The sequence below is a fragment of the Amblyomma americanum genome, chromosome 6, assembly GCF_052857255.1.
Source record: "Amblyomma americanum isolate KBUSLIRL-KWMA chromosome 6, ASM5285725v1, whole genome shotgun sequence".
Lineage (NCBI taxonomy): Eukaryota > Metazoa > Arthropoda > Arachnida > Ixodida > Ixodidae > Amblyomma > Amblyomma americanum.
This window is the reverse complement of record NC_135502.1, coordinates 36,124,702-36,141,074: the sequence shown is the minus strand read 5'-3', so window position 1 is coordinate 36,141,074 and position 16,373 is coordinate 36,124,702. Positions and strand designations below refer to the sequence as shown.

Below are 16,373 nucleotides of genomic sequence, written 5' to 3'. Positions count from 1 at the left end.
TCTCCTCTTTCCCTTACCCTGAGAACAGCAGTAGGCCTATCTTCCCCTCTAAAAAAATTCTGTCTCTGACTGTAGCGCCACGTCGCTGCCATTAACGTTCAGTTCGGCTTCACCGTATTTCTGCAGCTGGCATGGGATTTTGATTCAATGGAATCAAGTCTTCCTTCTCCTATACTTACCGGGTTCTTTTGTGCAGACGATGTCCCAGGCATATAATTGAAACAGTTTAGTTTCAATTATAGGCCTGTTTATTATAACCTCTGCACAGCCCTGCGTAGCCGCCGCCGCGATTCCGCAGCGCCCCTTCTGGTCTGCGCGCTAACTTCGTGAAGGCAGTCGCCGTCGTACGGCGGCCCGTGCTCCCGTTAAGGGTATGACGCGATAGCTGATGGGTTAGTGCCCATATATGCAGAAGGTCATCCTCTACTTAACATTCATAGATCACTAGGAGTCCTTATACGCACGCACGTACGCATGCAAAGACGGGTTTTCCAACAATAGGGCAAGTAAAGCGTACGCCTTAAAAACAGAACTAGTGGTCCCCATGTGGTCGAAATTATTCCGGAGCCCTCCACTACGGCACCTCTCTCTTCCCTTCTTCTTTCACTCCCTCTTTCATCCCTTCCCTTACGGCGCGGTTCAGGTGTCCAGCGATATATGAGACAGATACTGCGCCATTTCCTTTCGCCAAAAACCAATTATTATTATTGGTCGACACCAGGGGACCAGAACACGTAGGTTTATGATGACCTCGGTTGCTTGCTTGAAGGACCGGCGTTGGACAGCCAGTTCTGAGCTGAGCAGCGCGGCCTCCCATTACTCAGAAGCACTGAGTTGCAGCTATTGTTTAGGGAGATCAGTGGGGAAAGCCCATAGGATGTAGGCTCATTCGACACCTTGACCCCAAAGGGCGCAGTCGGGGCTACCGAGAAACATGACAACATACTAGGCGGGTAAAATTTTCCGCCAACTATAGCAAGCAACCCTTCATATTCCGCATAATAATAATAATAATAATAATAATAATAATAATAATAATAATAATAATAATAATAATAATAATAATAATAATAATAATAATAATAATAATAATAATAATAATAATAATAATAATAATAATAATAATATTAATCGTCGTCGTCGTCGTCGTCATCATCAACGTAATCATCATCATCAGCCAGACTACGACCACTGCAGGGCAAAGGCCTCTCCAATAAATCCTGTCCTTTGTCAGCTGCGTCCACCGTACATACATTTGTACATATCTGTACATATATTTAAGTTCTTTCTATTCAGGCTTCACTTGTCTGCCTCACTTATAATACAGTCGTCTGCCTTCCACTCTACATATACGGAGTGGCCACGAGTACCGACAGGCTTCCACAGTTATCAACGCCACAGTATGGAAAAGGGGCAGGAGGAAGAGAAAGACGACAAGGCAACCGCGTGCTTCTCCGCCGGTGCTGCTCCTGTCACGAGCGTCGTGCCGAACGTTCCATTATGTTCAGGCCCGACAAACCAGCCTTCGGTTATTCCTATTCCTGAAAAGCGCAGCCATTTTTAGATCATTACGTTCCAGGGAAAGATGGATTTCGCCGCATCAACGCTTACTCTACTGTTCCTGCTGGCGAGCTTGAGCCACCTCAGCTTTACCGCCGCGTCGCAGCCTCTGACGGTCCGAACACTACCAGAGGCCATGACACGACCCTCTGATCCCGAAGACAACGTCAACTACCAGACACTGGAGCGCCACAGACAGCAACAGGCGCAGGAAGTCCACGCGCTGGAAGGCGGCAACGCCAGCGGACGCGTGGTTCCGCTACTTGGGAATCAACTGGGGAAGTCTAGCGGGGTGGTCTTCCATGGCGACAGTCATTCTGCGGACGCCGTCGCTGGAAGCTCCGCGGGACCAACTGCCGAGAGGCGCGCATCGAGTTTTTTCCTGGATTATATTCGCGCCCACCAGGTGAGTGCTATTTGGCCTGCACAAGGCAGCTCGTTGATGAACGCACGAAAATGGTGCCATCTCGCAGCAGCTTGCTTTTGTCAATGAAGGTAGACGGGGTTAGTGTTTAGTGCCACATCCAATATAAACTTGGATACTGCACGTGTTATATGAGTCGCCGCCCTTGGACACGCTAGCAACCACACGGACTAGGCACTGACTTACACCCTTCACGATGCTTCTTAGATTCGCCGATGGTATTGTATAACATGACTTGCAGGTGCTGATCTACATCGTGAGCTCTGTCGTGCTGGCGGGCTTCATACTTGTGTTCACCCTAGTGACCGTGTATGGGGACCAGCGCCGATCCAGTTGGGCTGAAGACGAGTCGTGGAAAGAGTTCGGCGAGTCGTACCCACTGCTCGACCGGCGTCCGCTGCTGGAAGATGGGGACCCCACGGCGTTACAGGAGCACCGCAGTGCAGGCGACGACGAGTCCGAGCCGGCAGCTGCCAGCTTGGTCGACGACGAGGTGGACACCACGACGCCGAGGAAGGCACTCGATATACGCAGACCTCATTCGATTCGTGGCACTCCGTCTGAGGTCAGCGATGGCCCGTGGTCTACCAGCTGGTCACTTCCGGACGGTGCGTTTGCACGGCTTTTAGTGTTCAACAGTGATGTCATCAACATGCACAAGCGCGCTTCTAATGCCCCGCTCCTGCTGGCTCATTTTGCTTTCATGTTTGTAGTCGAAGCTAACGACTGTCGAAGGAAAGGAAGGAAAAGCGTCCCATTAAAGCGTCAGCTTCCCCGAAGGAGCAGGTACGTTGCAGCCGCCGCCGTCATCATGTGGTCTACATAATTCGAGGCCGCTTGCTCCTCCGGGATCCCTGTTGCGGCCGATTTTTCTTCCTTTCCACTACGAGGCTTTGTTCGTGTGAAGCATTTGCTTCTTTCATAGTTCGTTCCGTTAGTGAACGAGTGAGTAGTGTGCCGCAAAGACGAAATACTCTTGAATTTTTCGCAACAAGACTATTACTCCTACATGAAGGCGGCTAGAGAGAGGACCCTGGTTCCACTTGCCTAATGTGTTTTGTTGGCTTGTTGCTTCGTTTGTTTGGTTTTTGCGCAACCTATATTTTAGAAATTAACTTATATTTACTTCTATAGTGTTGCTTTTACTTATGGTGATTGCATTGCATACTGAAACCATTGCTGTAAATTCGACCATCTGTGCGTCAATTACTGGCACGTCAACTGCTCTTGCTAAGATACAAGGTAAGCCGAACTCTACGTGACTTTTGACCGCACAGGTGTGCCGTTTATTTCCACAAAAATATCCCGGCGATTCGTCCATGAGAAATTGTAATCACCGAAAGAAAACAACCGAAAATACGTTCTAAAAATAGAAACCGCCAAAAGTTCGCCGAATTTGCAAAAAATTGAAACCGAGAAGTCGAACCTATAGATATACGAGTCTTCTATCCGGCAGCACTGATTATCTATAACATCACGCAGCCCTCATTTGTGGTAGTTTTCCCTGCCATTCAATGATAGTTCTTGACTACCTTAACCCGGTGCTAGTTCTTGACTACCTTAACTATTTGATTCGCACAAGCAATACGAAGCCGCCGCGGTGGCTCAATGCTTCTGGTGCTCAGCTGTTGACGTGTAAGACTGCGGGTTTGTTTCCGGTCGCGGCAGTTACATTTCGATGCAGGCGAAATGCTAGAGGCCCGTGTACTGTGCGATGTCACTGCACTTAAAAGAACCCCAGGTAGTCGAAATTATCTGCAGCCTACCAATACGGCGTCCCCCATAGCCTGAGTCGCTTTGGGACATTAAACACAATGAAACCATGAAACAAGCAATACGAGATTTCTCAGTGACCCTGAGATTGAAGTGTTTGCACGGCGATTACATGTAGCCATACAGCAGAGAAGCTCATTAGTACCACGGCAGCACAGGTATTAGGCCCAATATTGAAAATGTATTGGCAAAGGCCGGTCATACAAAGGACCAGTGTGAAACCATCCATTTCCAATGTTGCTCCGATTACCTCTGCTGCTTACACAGGTTGGATGGGCGGAGCAATGTTCTGGAGGGACGCTAGCGAAGATAATATGGTTCGGTAGCGGAGTTTCTGGCTAGATTCCGTTATTAATTTCTGTTTCCTTGTCGGTATGTTTTCAGAGCCTGTACAGATCGTAGGTAAAAGCAAAGAAGTCGTCAAGAGGGTGAGTGACGAAACATTGTTTTACATCTGAAGCTGCTAGCGACGCATATTCCTTTTCACTTCACGCCAGAGTGACCTCGGGGCATAGGAGAAATAAAGCACTAAAGTACAATCCTCAAGCCGCTGTATAAATCAGCAGCGCTGCTGGCGCTGGTTATGTTCAATAAGCACTAGTTTATGAGGAATTAAGTGTTGGGCATACAAACTGATACTTAACAATGTCGGCACTCTATAGCGCAAATGTATTGAGAGGAAAGTACGACTTTTATTCCTCGATTGAAAACTCAAAATCGTTTCTACAAAATACCCACATCTTATTGTCGAAGCTATCAACTACCCATACTCTCCGCAGTCTCATGGGGTCACAGAGCACGCGTGCAAATTTCCGGACTTTCATGCTGGAGACAAGAAAGACACCTGCAGTGTTTTGGACATCTCACTTCTGCCATGCCGAACCACGTAGTGGCAGCATACGTGGCAGCACATGTGCAATTCTATAGAAACCCATCTTTAGTAATTAATCGCACAAAAGGCTTCAAAACCTTTTTATTTCATCATAAGTCGTTATTCGAGGTGGCATCAGCTTCTCTAATGGAATAGCATATGGAACCGCGTTTATTTAACAGCATTGCAGCATTACAGACTGCAGTTATTGTTCACATTTAGATCCAGTTTTATGATATATCATGCTGTAACAGCACATACGATCATAGCTTACAATGAAAAAAGTCAGCAGCTGGGAACATCAACTCATGGGACGCAATGCGCTATATTTGTGTTATGCTACTAAACAATCACTGCAGTGAACGAATTCAGAATTTTATTTTTGGCTCTATGAGAGGCCTTAGCGTTTTGCCTCTATAAAAACGGACCCGACCGCGGCGGCTGCGTTTTTATGGAGGCAAAACGCTAAGGCGCCCGTGTGCTGTGCGATGTCACTGCAGGTTAAAGATTCCCAGGTGGTAGAAATTATTCCGGAGCCCTCCACTACGGCACCTCTTTTTTTTTTCTTCTTTCACTCCCTCCTTTATTCCTTCCCTTACGGCGCGGTTCAGGTGTCCGCCGATATGTGAGACAAATACTTCGCCATTTCCTTTCCCAAAAACCAATTATTATTATTATTATTATTATTATTATTACTACTACTACTACTACTACCTATGAGAGGCATAAGATTTCTCACGCTTATAATTTATCCTTGCAATTAGCTTTTTGTTTTGGTAAATAAGAGAAGTGTTAACAAAAAACTTTTTCTTTTACAGTGTGCGCCGGTCATGAATATGAACGCAGCTTCACTGTCGACTTTTAACTTGTGTCCTACTTTATCGTTGAGTTCGTGAAAACAGTTGCAGTCGTGGCTAAATTTTTTTCTGGAAACCTTAGCCTCCGGAAGAAACGTGAAATTGACGTTTTTTTTCTAGAATTGGGGGCACACCTTTCTAATTCGCGTTGTACGTCCCGACAGCCCATCGAGGTGTTCCCAGGTCGGCTGCTGGACCTTTGCAAGCAGCGCGCGCCGCTCACCTTCCCCGCCTTCCTGCCCAGCGGGTGAGCTTCATTTGAAATGTACCGCGTAGGTGGTGGTGGTGGTGAAAAACATTTATAAGCAATAGAAGCAGTTGCTAATGTTCCAACGTTATGTGGCGCTTTTGTGCTTTGAATAAACCTTCCGCATCAAGTCTCCAGAGAGCTGGAGATAAAGCACGCTGCTGGCGACTTTGAGGGGTACGTAGATATACAGGATGCTTCAACGATGACTTTCAGTAATATTTAAAGATATTATTTGAGGTAAAGGGGGTGTCTTCAAGATCGCCGTGAGATAAACACGTCAGGAAACAGGTGAACAGCTTTCACTAAATAATATAACAGCTTTTGACCTATTATAATTGAGCTAACTTTGCGTAGCCAGTGAATTGTAGCTTCCCGTCAGTAAGAGCCATATCAATTTCTAAATTTCAAAAATTGCGTTTCTCCTCGGCGCTGCCGCGCTGTGTGTGCAGTTCGGTTCTAACGACATTTTAAATCGAAGTGGTGAGCTCGAAGAGTGCGTAGCCATTACTCCGTGGCGCTCGTCAGTCGGTGACGTTGTACATGACGTAGTCATGTGAGTGAGGCTGCGTGCGGGGTTAGGCTCATATGTTTCTTGTGTCATTGAGCCGATGCGAGTCGCATTTTTTTTTTGGATTACAGCAACTGAAAAAGCTAATGTAACGGCTAGATACGAATCTATAGTTTGTGCAATCTGGTGCCTGTTTGTTGTAACATGCAAGATATTAACCAACACTCTTTACCTGATTCCTTAAGCCATTTATTTTTGGCACTACAATTCTTCAGATGCGCATATAAATAGTGCGTGAGATCAGGGTATAACGGTAGGATAGTGGTCCCATTAACGCGCAATAGAACTTAAACCATGCCTCGGATGGCAATCTTCTTTTGACGTGTCAGTGATCAGGGCTATCTTTACGCATTCTAAAATCTTAAACCGTGTACAGTAAAATTGGATCCGTACATATGCCATCTCGCGCTGTTATTAGAGCTCTTTTTTTACTCGTATTAGGCATAGTGTGGATCGGATTTTCAGTCTGCTGTGGGCAGCCTATTGAACCATGCAGTGAAGGCTGCTGGATTTCTTGCTGTAATGGCTGTGAGGAATAAGCGGTGCAACTGCGTCAGTGTCTGCATTAGACCCTCCAAAACGAGACCGCGTGCACTCCGGCCCATAACAAAGTTGTGTGACCCGCTCTGGTGGCTCAGTCTCTATATCCCTTCAGACCGAAGCAAAAGTTCGGTCTGTAAGCGCTAACCGAAATGAATTACTGAAGTATGGGTGTGCCCATGAATTACAGAAAACATCTTCGAGCCGTGCGTCAATTAGCTCCTTTGATTTTTCTTTATGCTCCATTAAACGAGAGTCTGTCACTACAGAAACATGCATTAACGTCATTTAATGCATCGTTTGGTAAATAAATGAACGACAGAATGCGTATTTAAATAGAAATTACAAAAAGTTATAGTACGCTAATGTCACCTTATGCCGGATCCATAGCGCTCGGACGGAACTCAATGAACACGACGATATCCAAATCATAGCCCGAGACTGGCAGTTAAAAACGCTGGAAGTTCGGTTACGGCGATGACATAGTGGTCTAATGCAGTGGCCAGCGTAGCTGATTGTTCGCGCGTCTTTGGGTGCGAATCCCGTTAGCGGCCATAAAGTGTTTTATTTATATATTACGTCGTCACCCCACCTAAAACTCGGACGCCCCTTACCACGCTTACCCTCTCCGGTAGCGATGTCAGCATTGCCGCATCCTCCCAGCTCCTTCGGCATGGTGACGGATTTTCAAATCTCGCGGCGCTATGATTGGTCCTGGGAGCTCACGTGACACATGTAACGTCAGCACTGCGTCAACCGCTCGGGGAATTTCTTGACATCTGGCGGAGGGATTTTGGTACGATGGCAGTTCTAGTGAAATCGAAAAACCTCATGGTGAAGCACGATAAACTTAAAAGCGACTTGGCCGCTGCGTGCAGAAAGCTGAATCGAACAAAGCAACCAACATGGAAGGCTGCTCAGAGCGCTTTCTCTTTTGTACAGTTGAAAATGTGTAGGGGAGCACAATGAGTACTGTCTGGTTTCCATTGGCACTCAGGGTGCAGAAGTGAAGCGTTTTTTTTTAATAATTTCGAAGAAGACAAAGTGCTTTATAATGTCTGCCGGGTCTGACGAGGGTATGGCGTTCGATTGCGGGGCTCAAGGTCACGTGCTCAGGCCCCTGCTGCGGCGGCCGCATTTCAAACCAAGGCGAAATTCAAAAACGCTCGCGCTCTGTGCAATGTCGGTGCACGTTAAAGAACCCCAGGTGGTTGGGATTTATCTATAACCTTGCGCTGAAGTCTCTCATTGCCCGCGTGCAGCTTCTAGACCTTAAACCACGCAAACCTCGCTATAGCAAATGCATCCGCTTAAGCAAGGTGTGCTAATAAACATAATCGAATACCTCCACCGGAACACCTTTAGTTTTTTTTGTCTTTTCCGCATGCTTGTGACCTAGAAGACAGCTGCTACTTGGCTGGTACTTTTTTGTTGTTGGGACCTCCTTTTTTCAGGATTGCACAGTGACACACAATGCAGTCTGAGGTGGATGAAATATGTCTGCATAAGTGATTCCCTGCTGGGAAGCGCAGGAACCAGGAGCATTCCAAGTGGCTCGCTCACGGCCGCCACAGCGAGGTCTTCCAAGTGGCCTCCCTGGTGAGGAGGACCGTGCTCAAGATCATTCCCATCATCGGAGAGTTCTCCGAGCAGCAAGTTGGCGCCATCGCCGCTGCCATCGAGGGCTGCTTGTGAGCGGACGACGCTTTTTTTAACCTTAAACAGCCTATATACAATTTGACTGCAGTTATTGTGAGATGCCGAAGTAGCTCTGGTCTGAAGAAAAAATCTCGGTAGCTCAAAGCAGATCTAGTGCAGCATAAGACTTGAGCCCAGCAATATCCAGGAGTAAAACCAGTTGTCCTGTGTGTGCCTCGTCTCTTCGCTGTGTTCTGTCTTTTGACTGATTTTACTCCTGAACATGTACCAACTGACCCAGATTTCAAGACTACCCAGCAATATACTCTAGCATATATTGCAATATTTCAGTATTATGTATATGTCACTGCACCCTGCAGAACTGAGGACACTTTGCGAAATGCACATAATTTTCCCCTAAGTATTGTTTAAAATGATGTTAAGGTCATCTCATCCACTGGGTAGTTTAATTATGAAGGTCACTGGCTCAAAAATACACCCGTTATGCATGAAGGCTGCAGGTGAGGGAGCTTCAGCCACAAAACACGAAAAAAATATTAAGATCGTATACGTGGTCTGAACACGTTGTACATATGTTGTGTATGTAACCTTTTCTATGTAAGTGCTACCGCATTATGTGCTACTTGTGTACGCCGCACCTACTATATTTTTGCTTTTTGTTTAACCGTTGATATTGTTAAACGTGTGGTGACACAATGTATTGCTTTTATGATGTTTGGTGATGCCTCTCCCCACTAGGTAATGCCCTCCTGGGCCTTTAGGGCAAGGAAATGAAATATATGCAATTGGCACTTCGAGAGCTTCGAAGAGATGCTCAACTGCGGAATTTTCTTTGCCTTGGGTGTCTCTTCATGTTCGCTTTTCACGCTTGATTGCACTAAATATTACACACGCTTGGGGTGGACAGCTAACAAGAAACGCATTCTACAGAGCTGCAATATCTGTGAGTGCGTTTGTTTCGGTAACACATTGCGGCCTCAAACGATTGTTGGGTACACTCAACATATGTTAAATTTCGGCGTGTGGCCGGTCAGACCGCGCACATGTTTGATGTTTGCCGACGCGCATACGGCCGAACGTGCTGCGTTGTCACAGCATGCTTTTGCACTGCCTGACTGAGCGCCCATGTTGCTCGTCCAAAACCGTCACAAACCCTCATTGTCGCTAGTCTGTTCGGAAACCTAGTCGTTGCATGAGAGTGAATTTTTGCCATACTAGGTATTGGTTGAAATATTGGCTTTGGGAAGGAAAATTGTGCACACTACACTCTGGCTTGGAAAGTCACATATGGTCGGCGTCACAGATAGCATCCTCGAGCGCAATCCTGGGATGACATCAGACAAAGTTCTTAGAAAGTACCGGCATACGTAGTTTGAGAACAACGAACGAACTCAGCGCGAAGAGCTTGAGTTTCATAACTTCAGCGCCGCGTCGTGACGAACAAAATGACGCTAACGCAGAAGGGTGCCCCCAGTACTGATGTAGCGGATGGGATAATCTTCATTCAATCTTTCGACTTGCTCTCTTTGCTTTTCAGCAAGTTGAACTCGCTGAGGCACGGGACCCGCTACAGGACCCCCAACTTCATTGAGGTCGAACGGTTAGTGAGCTTTTCTCATTTTCTAGTTGCAGATTGTCACTTTGCCCCAGCCCAAGCAAGTTTTCAGAAGACGCCTGTGAAAATTTATTCCGCTTCTTGGTCAAGGGTGCGCTATTTCGGACGACCCCGTTCGCCTTAGAATGATGGCTTGACTGGCTTGCTTAGCAGACTTATCACGGGATATCATCAGAGCCGTATATTTGCCATCATTCGGGCCATTCAATGCAGTGGCTTCATGATATCCTATCCAGAACACATCCTCTCCCGATTAGTGTCACCCTCAACCTGTGGCTAGTATCATTATCCACGTTTAGCCACGCTCTCGCTCAAGTTGGTAATCTAATCTTCTTCCTCGTTCTCTTCGACCAACCTCTCGCCGGCACTGTGCCTTGCCGTGCTGCAGCGCCCATGCCGGCTTGCGCAGGATTGCGTGCGTGTTCGACCAGTTCCCGATGTGGCTGCTACGCAGCGACCGTTGCCTCGGATCCAGGGAGTCCCTGTACGAGAGCCTTGCCTCAGAGATGGCGGGCAGCCCAGACGCCTCCGATCTGCTCGCCGCATTCCGCCGATGGAAGGGTATACACACCTCACTCAGTCCCACTCTTCTCACTAGCTGCCCACAACGCATGTGTCCTTCTCGCTTGGTATGTCCATCGCATTATGACCGGGAGATCGACACTGGCCTGCGCTAACCTAATGATGACCTCTCCATGTCTTAAAAAAGACGACTCAACAATACTGTTCTTCACGTGTTTTAGATCGCTCCGTTGTCCCATTAGAAGGATGAGTCATAACCAGCCCGCCCAGTTTCCTATACTCATGAAGACTTGTGTTACTAGTAGAGGCTGTCTGGCTCAGCACATCTGCGATGACTTTATGGTTGCTAATTTTTCCGAGTTACGCTCTGGTTATAGGCTGTATAGGAAAAAAGGCCGAGAGGGAGACCAAGACACCATGAAAAGTGATGCGGGATTGGTGATGCCGAAGTCAGCTGTTCCCCGAGGGATGAATTACACGTGCACATAGGGGATAATAAGCGAGCAGTTGCGCACGTTAAAGAACACCAGGTGGTAGAAATTACCCGGAGACCTCCAGTACAGAGTAAGCCGTAAGCGAGCTGTTATGAGGAAACGAAAGGCGCAGTAACGGTCTCGCTCTTGCAGAGCACCTCAACCGCTGGATGAAAGTGGATGCGAAAAGGAGGAGAGAAATACGAGGTGCACGGTTTGGAGTGCCCCATGATGATTTCGGCCGTCGACATTCCACATTTCGACGTCGCACAGGCGATGGCAGCCGCAGTGCACACTCTTCGCCCCTTGTTTTGCACCAGCTAGTCACCACTGTTCTTATCTTTATGTGACAGGGGCACCTTATTTTCTCTCTCTCGTTAGAAACATTTATACTCACGCATTTTGTCTGGAACTATCAGCAAAAAAGTTATTTTTTGCTTGCTTCTCTTATGTTCCTTTGAGCCCCCGCGGTGGCTGAGTGGTTACGGCGCTCGGCTCCTGACCCGAAAGACGCGGGTTCGATCCCGGCCGCGGCGGTCGAATTACGATTGAGGCGAAATTCTAGAGGCCCGTGTACTGTGCGATGTCAGTGCACGTTAAAGAAACCCAGGTGGTCGAAATTTCCGGAGCCCTTCACTACGGCGTCCCTCATAGCCTGAGTCGCTTTGGGACGTTAAACCGCTATAAACTAAACTAAACTATGTTCGTTTGAGTTACCAGCGAACCGCATCTGAATGGCCGATGGTAGACAGGAATGTCAATTCTTACTTGCATATTTTCAATCAAATGTGGAGTAATGCTGCGTGCAGAAGTTGCGCAACTGCAATATTTTCAATGTTTGTTTTATTCTTGCTTTCCAGCCACGAATCAGTGCTGTTTAACTCGGCACTTCATTGTGTTCGAGCAGCGCTACGCCGGAAAACCCCTCTCGCGAATCACGGTGAGTGCGGTTCACAGCTAGCGTTCGATGCAACTCATGCTCGAAGTTCAAGCGCTGAAGAACGGCTTTCGGTGGTTCCCTTACTGCACTTGTTGCTTGTGCTTGCATATTTGCGCCAGCCAAAAGCACGCTGGAACCCACACAATATCCGAGTGCTGCCGTGCACGAGGTATTCTCTTCCTTTCGGGGTTCGGTGCAAATGAAATGCTAGTGCTCGTGCGAGGGCCACTCCTCTCCTACCCTGCCGCCGTTCATCTACCACTGCGCTAGGCGTGCATAAGTAGCAGTGTCGAGATTGGATTGCCGCTATGTTATAGCTATTTTGGTAAACGTCTTGTTAAATGTGCAACAACACGTGCCAGCATTTGCCATTATGAATTTAGCTAGTCGTTTCGTATCGACCGTAGAAATAAATTTCTTCTAGAAACTGTGATTCGCTTGCTTTTCTTTCTTTAATTACGCGTCCCAATAGAAACGTGATTGCACATGCGTACTGCCATTTGGATGCCCGGTAAAGAATCTAAAGGGGCCCAAATCACCTGGAATCCCTTACTACGGCTTGGTCCATAGCCAGTATCCTTTACTGATAAGAATACATTAGCTGCCGTAAAAACAGCCAATGAACAAGGAACGAGTGGACATACCAATAGGTATTGCTGTTCGATGCAGTGCCGCTCGCCTTATTCTGAGGTCTCATATTCATGCGCAGGCTTTTTGCGAGGCAGTCATAGTGACCTCACGGCGGCCGCAACTACCACCATCTTTATTAAGTGCGCGCCTGCAGGTGTCGCCATGAATGGTTCTTGCTGACGTGCATATGACTGACTGCCAGTTTAGACAGCGCTTTTCTAGGTGGTTGCGACTAATGTCTTGGCGGTGAAATAGTCATCTCCTTAGCGGCTGCCAGGGTTTTGTGATGCACACCCTTGTTTGGTTCCTTACTGCCGACTGTATACTGGCTTTGTTCTCGTATCACAGCGATGGTATGAAAGCTTTGGAATTCTTTATGCAGAATATGTCGCACAAACGAGGCCAATAACGTGTACATTTTCTCGTGAAGGGTTGCGCGACTGAAAGCTATACCTGTATGGTATGGCATATGAGGTTTAATATACCGGAGCCGCACATGGGCTATGGGACATGCCGTAGTGGAGGTAATTCTGGATGAACTTTGAGACCTGATGATGATGATGAAGACGAATTTTTATGGCGAAAGGGCAGCTTTGCCCAAAGAGCGCCACGGCACAAGGTGGGGTCAAAGATCCATTTCCCAAGCATTTCTCCCTAAAGAATCGGAGCACCAGGCAGGGGAAACCTTGTACCCATTGTATCACCGGTGGGTACCCAGTCATTCAACCAGCACTGATAACGCGCAGCATATTAGCGCTTTTGTACTTCGGCCCCACGGAAACGCGGCCGCCGCGTAACGTGTTCTGACGATATCTTGATCTCAGCAGCCGAACTGTCTATAGCCACTAAGCCAGCGTGGCAGGTACCACTATAAGGCAGCACAAAACAGCTGGCGCGCTTTCTAGCTTCAGTTTCGTCGGTGTCTGCACTATCGTAAAGGAATGCTCGTCTGTCCTGTGCAGCTCCGCAGCGCGGTGCAGGGCCGCAGCCTGTTTGTGCAGGCCTCGTACTGCGTGGCCGTGGCCGAGCGCGCCCTGGGCTTCCGGCACACGGGCGTGGACTGCGACAAGCTGCTGGTGGCCGTGACCGACGAGGCGAGCCTCGAGTACCGCCTGCCGGACAGCGCTCCGCTGTGCGTGGACTGCGCCGGCCTGAAGGCGCACCTGGCCGGTGCCATGTCGTTCGCCTTCGACGCAGGTCTGGCTATCCTCAGGTGTCTTCACAGCCGTGCTGGTGGCACTACTCCAGGTCGCACCAAATGATCAAGCGGAATCTGTGCACAAGTGTAATCAATTGATCGTTCGAAACCAATCGACCGGTCAATCAATCAATCAATCAATCAATCAATCAATCAATTAATCAATCAATCAATCAATCAATCGACCGGTCAATCAATCAATCAATCAATCAATCAATCAATCAATCAATCAATCAATCAGTCAATCGGTGTAATTTGTTGTTTATTTCGTTATCCCAAGAATTCTGCCATTTCGCTTTCGGTAAGGTTGGCAGTATTCCTATCTGCAATCCGGAGCATCGCTATGAATCCGGAAAGACCGAGATGTCCGTTGCGGTTTCGGGGCGTTCAATAGGAACTCAGGTATGGTGCCTTGACGCGCTTCGAGGCGCCTCAGTTCAGGATCTGAATACGCAAACATGGCTTTCGGTTCGCGGAGCAAGAAAGCGAGACAGTAGTTCGCGCCTTCCAGCTTCCCATTTTGATGGAACATTAAAATGGAATGTGTGGCAACCTGCAGGTTTGATATCAGTTTTTCCGACTGCGCGATCCATCCAATCCCAATTTCCTTCCCTCTCTCCTTCAAATTTGTTCTCTGCAGAGGGCAAGGAAGACGACGACTTTGCGTGTCTGGAAAACGCGACCGACAGCCCCTCATCGGACTACAGGTACCTCTACACCTCTACACAGGTTCTAATGATCTGGCCGCGCAGCTTATGCGTGTGGTCCGAGGACGTACTCCGTGGGGTTCTGACCACATTGCTGACCAATGACGAAATCAGCTGAACGCTTAAAATAAGAAGCTAAGCGGAGACTGCTTGAGGTGAAACTTGTTTGCCGTTCACCGCGCAGCGCGCTCTCACTAAATGTAAACGGCCTTAGTAGATATTGTGCAGCGCAGGTTGCGACAACAGTTGAGCGACGTTCCACTACTTCTAATGCACCAGACCCAGTTAGCGCTTCGTCTCTACAGAAGTCTGTAGCGCTTTTCGTGCATCGTCGCTGCGTCCCGTGTGTTGCATTCTGCCGTGGTGTTGCGAAACGCTAACTGGTTACTGCAGCGCACGACGCGCTGCGGGCTGAGCAAGGCATGGCTGCTAATTTGGCCCACGGCGGAGTGAGTTGCTCCGAATCTACGTTTTAGACACAGGATCAGAGTACTAGCCACCCACAAAATCGACCTGGGTACGCACCGCCAAACCTTTGTAAATGTCACAACAGTGTCGAACAAACAGCCTGTGAGCTAGAGAGGCAGCGAAACTGCCGAGAATACGCGCACACAAAATTTTTGCAGTTTCCTTCTTGTTTTGCAACTCCGCTTTGTCAAAGCACCGTGCGGCCGTGTGAAGAACTGGTCGGGTGAAGAACTGGTCGGGTGTACAGGGGCTGACGTATTGGAAATCCTCTTAAAAGTGTTACAGCGCAGTGGCTCACACGCCGCACTGCTTTGCGCGCCACGCAGCGGCCTCGGTGCACCGCGCTTCTATGGAAACGTGACGTGGCTCGGCGCAGTGCTGGACTGCGTGGCCCGCAAGCTTCGCTCCGAGGTTCCCGAGCCACGGGCCCGCGCCGAGCTCGCAGTCTTCGAGGAGCTGCTGTCGTGGCAGGCGCGCCTGCAGCAGTGCAACTCCGCGGCCCAGTTCGCCGCCACGCTGGGCTCCTGACCCGCTCCCCGGCCGCACCTTATCGCGCCCCTAGTGGTCATATTAAACTTTCCTTCTTTCGCAAATCGTATGCGCCGACTCTTGGTATCCTTTGTCATGTGGGTCAAACTGGAGAAGCTGCTCACAACATAAGCGCAGCTCCAACAATTAGCCGTGCCTCTTGAGTGCCGCAAAAACCATGGTGTCGCGTTTTGTACATGCCCTTTCTCCATTGCTGCACTGTTTGATAGCGAAGGCAGTTAAAGGTCGGCGTTCTTGTTCCGCCTGAGTTCCGTTATTTTCATTTACATTTGCTATCCGGGCATACTGTGCCTAGAGCAGTTGCGGATCAGAATCAGTTTTATTCATGACAATCATCTGGGGGATATCGTAGGATGTAGGGAGCGCGTGGGTTTTGCTGGTCAGCATCTCGAAATCCTTCCCCACTTTTCTACAGGGCTCATCATAAGTATGTCCAGAGCAGGGCAACGGCCCCACCCGTCTTATCTCTAATTAGACCTTTTCCGTGTCAGCCATGGTTAGTTTATCCGCGCAAAGGCTGCCGCGCTTCAAAGGAAGCGAAAAGAAAAAAAAAATACCCGTGTGCTGGGCGATATTTTAGGAATTTTTATTTATTCAGTTCTCTGATATTCACTCCCGTCATTTTTTGTGTTTCCTCTAATTATTCAGATGTATCTCCCAAGGCTTAACTATTAGCTTGGCGCCAGTTTAGCCTCTTCTTTTGGCTTTCCTCACTGAGCCCTGGCCTATCCCCCGTAGTGGGTATGTGCGACAACAGCAGCAGCAACTG

At 48.3% G+C, this 16,373-nt stretch overlaps 1 protein-coding gene across 1 annotated transcript; it reads left to right on the top strand.

Moving 5' to 3' along the window:
• The first annotated feature begins 1,585 nt into the window (after positions 1 to 1,585).
• LOC144095202 (uncharacterized) lies at positions 1,586 to 15,606 on the top strand. Its single transcript, XM_077628990.1, has 11 exons — positions 1,586 to 1,966; positions 2,226 to 2,592; positions 4,142 to 4,185; positions 5,650 to 5,732; positions 8,376 to 8,534; positions 10,040 to 10,102; positions 10,527 to 10,678; positions 11,973 to 12,052; positions 13,645 to 13,879; positions 14,521 to 14,587; positions 15,382 to 15,606. The coding sequence occupies exons 1-11, from the start codon at positions 1,586 to 1,588 to the stop codon at positions 15,581 to 15,583; spliced, it is 1,833 nt and encodes a 610-aa protein (XP_077485116.1). The 3' UTR covers positions 15,584 to 15,606.
• The last annotated feature ends 767 nt before the right edge of the window (positions 15,607 to 16,373 follow it).

Bases quoted from the DNA above. Each gene is read 5' to 3' on its own strand.
- LOC144095202 (XM_077628990.1), top strand. From the start codon at position 1,586: ATGGATTTCGCCGCATCAACGCTTACTCTACTGTTCCTGCTGGCGAGC. The intron at 12,053-13,644 runs GTGAGTGCGGTT...TGTCCTGTGCAG, and splicing joins AACCCCTCTCGCGAATCACG to CTCCGCAGCGCGGTGCAGGG. The intron at 14,588-15,381 runs GTACCTCTACAC...CGCGCCACGCAG, and splicing joins AGCCCCTCATCGGACTACAG to CGGCCTCGGTGCACCGCGCT.